The sequence below is a fragment of the Coregonus clupeaformis genome, chromosome 18 (genome assembly GCF_020615455.1).
Source record: "Coregonus clupeaformis isolate EN_2021a chromosome 18, ASM2061545v1, whole genome shotgun sequence".
Lineage (NCBI taxonomy): Eukaryota > Metazoa > Chordata > Actinopteri > Salmoniformes > Salmonidae > Coregonus > Coregonus clupeaformis.
The window spans coordinates 12,826,536-12,830,819 of NC_059209.1; the positions used below are offsets into that span (position 1 = coordinate 12,826,536).

General features: G+C 43.3%; 1 protein-coding gene across 1 annotated transcript; it reads right to left on the reverse strand.

The window, feature by feature from the left end:
* Positions 1 to 1,785: 1,785 nt before the first annotated feature.
* Positions 1,786 to 3,117, reverse strand: LOC121587242 (vesicle transport protein SFT2C-like). Its single transcript, XM_041904155.2, has one exon. It carries the CDS (start codon positions 3,033 to 3,035, stop codon positions 2,358 to 2,360), a length of 678 nt encoding a protein of 225 aa, XP_041760089.1. The 5' UTR covers positions 3,036 to 3,117; the 3' UTR covers positions 1,786 to 2,357.
* Between the last annotated feature and the right edge of the window lie 1,167 nt (positions 3,118 to 4,284).

Below are 4,284 nucleotides of genomic sequence, written 5' to 3' on the forward strand. Positions count from 1 at the left end.
AAAATCGGCAATCAAAATAAAACGTTCTACCACAGCGAGCATGTTATTTATGGCAAGCATATTTTATTCGGAGTTCAGACAAAGTTTGTATGTGAAAACTACTTCTAAGAGGCATACATTGTTATTACGAACACACTTCACTCGCGCTAAATAAGGAGGCTTTCTGGGCTGGTGCTAGCACATGCGCAAATCAAATACACCTCTGGAACACCGATTATGGTGTTTACATGTCCTAATAATTCGAAGGATTGCTCAGAAAACCAGGTTTCAATCGGCATACGCTTACTTCGATTTTAACGTTACGCCGATAAAGATAGAGTACAACATGACTATTGTAAAATCTGCCTACTGCCATAATCAGTTTAAAGTTAATTATTAGTGTGCATGTAAAAGTACTCTTTGGCATGCTAAAACAGGTTTTATAAACTGGGTGGTTCGAGCCCTGAATGTTGGTTGGCTGAAAGCCGTGGTATATCAGGGTATAATAATAATAATATGCCATTTAGCAGATGACAAAACATTTCTTGTTACTGCTCTAATTACGTTGGTAACCAGTTTATAATAGCAATAAGGCACCTAGGGGGTTTGTGGTATATGGCCAATATACCACAACTAAGGGCTGTATCCAGGCACTCCGCGTTGCGCATAAGAACAGCCCTTAGCCGTGGTATATTGAACATATACCACAAACCCCCTAGGTGCCTTATTGCTATTATAAACTGGTTACCAACGTAATTAGAGCAGTAACAAGAAATGTTTTGTCATACCCTGATATACCACGGCTTTCAGCCAACCAGCATTCAGGGCTCGAACCACCCAGTTTATAAAACGCCCTTGTGCCTTATTGCTTAAATATCCATGAGTCCTCCATTTCTGACAACAGGCACAACTTCTTATTTTACTAAGTTTACGAAATGTCATGTGCGTCCACTTCTCAGTGCATTTGTAACAACCTAGCCATTACGAAACTTATATTCGATCTAATAAGCCACGTAGCAAATGAGCAATTACATTTTTTGTTGACCAAATTCGACACTCATTGACCTCAATACAAAAATTCCTCACTTCGTAGGCTTATTTTTGTGGACAGATTTTGGGCTGAGTAAACCCGCTTGCTTCACCTCATCTCTGGTTATATCCATGATAAGTATGTCTCTATGGTTCTACTTCCCGTCTGCTGCAGCATGTTGGCCAACTGCGAGGCCGATTATCTAGACAAACAGGTGTGAAAGACTGGTGTGTGAGCTAAACAAGATGCAACATGGAATCCATGTTTGGTTTTGATTTGGAGGGGGGGTGTTAGCATCTAACAAGTGGATGTAATTCTTTCCCGGGCACAGCTTGGCGATGCAAACAACGTTTTCCTTATCAGAACTGTCCAACGACCACAGATATGCCAAACAGGCACAGGTACGAGTCAGCAAATATCTCGCAAGGTGGCTGGCTAAATGTTACACAATTAGGCCATAGCTGTATACAGCTTACCCGAACCTGGGCTTGAACCAGGGACCCTCTACACACATCGACAACAGTCACCCTCGAAGAATCGTTACCTATCGCTCCATAAAACCCACAGCTCTTGGAGAGCAAGGGAGACTACTGGTCTGAGCGAGTGACGTCACCGATTGAAATGCCACTAGCACGCTCTGCTAACTAGCCTGCCATTTCACACCGGTTACACCTGATGCTATTCAATTGTGCCTGCAGTGCACCTCAAGTATTTCATCCACACTAGGCCAATGTTCTATGCGTTGGTTCGAGGACAGAAAAAAAAACATCCAATGATAACATTACTGCAGTACATTTTATTTGTCAAACATTACTGGGGGGGGAAATAGTTTTCAGTTGGTCTGTTTTTTCACTTTACCCCTACCTATATGTACATAGCTACCTAAATTACCTTGTACCCGTGCACATCAACTCGGTACTGGTACGCCCTGTATATAGCCATGTTATTTGAACTCTTATTGTAATTCGTTCATTAAGTATTTATTCCTTGTGTCACTACTTATATTGTATCTTTAACTCCACAATGTTGGAAAAGGACCCATAAGTAAGCATTTCACTGTAAATCTAAACCTGTTTACGAAGCATGTGACAAATAAAATGTGATTTGTTCATGTGAGTATTCTCAGAGACATTAATATTGGGCTTGGTCCATCAGAAGTAAATTAAGAGAAGAAAAACAGGAATTACACCATTGTCGTCTAGTGCCAGTCATTATAACTTTTTGTTTTTCAACTTAGTCTGTCCATTCCTGAATGTTTTGGTAGTATACAGGTGTGCACTTTGAACTAATCAGTCAGCCCTATTCACAACAGAGGGCATAATACCATTAGGATTCATTGAAGTGGTGGTCAAATTGGCATCGTTTTACCCGTGACAGTCCTTTTGATAGCAGACGCTGCCATCCCTCCCATGAAGCGAATACCTGCGCTACCGCCTGGCAGCCAAGAGACGATGTACCCAACGATGATGGCAACCTGGACAATGGCTCCGAGGGCGGTGAGTAGGGTGCTGTGAAGGCTGAGCGCTGCATAAAGTGTACCTCCAAGAGAGCACAGATACACCGCCGCGCTTGGAGTGGGCCTCGCTATGAGCTTGCTGGGTCCCCGCAGTATCGCTGCTCCCAGAATCGCGAAAAGAGAGCCGAGAGACCAGAGAAGGGCGAATTTGCGTGCATACAACAGCAACAAAGGTGCGTACATGGCGGACAGTCCAAAGCATAACGCCGAGAACGCAATACACACTCCGACAGCGACGAGTCGTTGCGAGCGACTCATCCCCGGTAAACATGGATCTGGCTCCGTAGACCACGGCCAGGAAAAGCCGCTGCCCGACCCTTTGCTCGTCGAACCTCCGCTGCGGCTGCTGGAACCAGAGAACGGGCTTGACCAGCTACCGAACCAGCTCCCAGCTATTGAGGGGGATTCATCGATGTCTATAGTCGTACTTGAGCTGGACTGAGATATTACCTTGGCACCGCCTTTAGACTGGGCCAGATATTCTTGAAGACTTCGATTTAATTCGGCCATTACTTATCTACGCTGTATGTTTGTCAACAAGTTTCTTCTGACTGTGTGAAGCTTTCTTCTTCTTTGGAGTTTAACGGTGGTTGGCACCCGTACGTTGCATTACCGCCCCCAATTGGACTATAATATATATCCATTATACTTTGTGATATATATGTGTGTATATATATATGTGTGTGTATATATATATATATACAGCACGGCGCTTGTAACGCCAAGGTAGTGGGTTCGATCCCCGGGACCACCCATACACAAAAAACAAAATGTATGCACCATGACTGTAAGTCGCTTTGGATAAAAGCGTCTGCTAAATGGCATATTATTATTATTTACAGTACCAGGTAAAAGTTTGGACACAGCTAATCATTCAAAGGTTTTTCTTTATTTTTACTATTTTCTACATTGTAGAATAATAGTGAAGACATGAAAACTATTAAATAACACGTATGGAATCATGTAGTAACCAAAAAAGTGTTAAACAAATCAAAATATATTTTATGTTTGAGATTCTTCAAAGTAGCCACCCTTTGCCTTGACAGCTTTAAACACTATTGGTTACTACATGATTCCATATGTGTTATTTATAAGCAGGCCAGTCAAGTTCTTCCACACCGATCTCGACACCATTTCTGTATGGACCTTGTCATGCTTAAACAGGAAAGGGCCTTCCCCAATCTGTTGCCACAAAGTTGGAAGCACAGAATTGTCTAGAATGTCATTGTATGCTGTAGCGTTAAGATTTCCCTTCACTGGAACAGCCCCAGACCATTATTCCTCCTCCAGGCACTAGGCATTGGAGCAGGTAGCGTTCTCCTGGCATCTGCCAAACCGGTCCCGTTCTGTGAGCTTGTGTGGCCTACCACTTCGCGGTTGAGCCATTGTTGCTCCTAGACATTTCCACTTCACGATAACAGCACTTACAGTTGACCGGGGCAGCTTTCGTAGGGGATCAATTTGACGAACTGACTTGTTGGAAAGTTGGCATCCTATGACGGTGCCATGTTGAAAGTTGCTGAGCTCTTCAGTAAGGCCATTCTACTGCCAATGTTTGTCTATGTAGATTGCATGTCTGTGTGCTCGATTTTATACACCTGTCAGCAACAGGTGTGGCTGAAATAGCCGAATCCACTAATTTGAAGGGTGTCCACATACTTTTGTATATATAGTGTATCACTCGTTGGCCTATCCCTCTGTGCTGGCACCATAGATTGTATGGATAAAGCCACCGATCACATGACACCATTCATTCCTA

Excerpts from the sequence above, each read along its gene's own strand:
- LOC121587242 (XM_041904155.2), bottom strand. The coding sequence starts at position 3,035 with ATGGCCGAATTAAATCGAAGTCTTCAAGAATATCTGGCCCAGTCTAAA.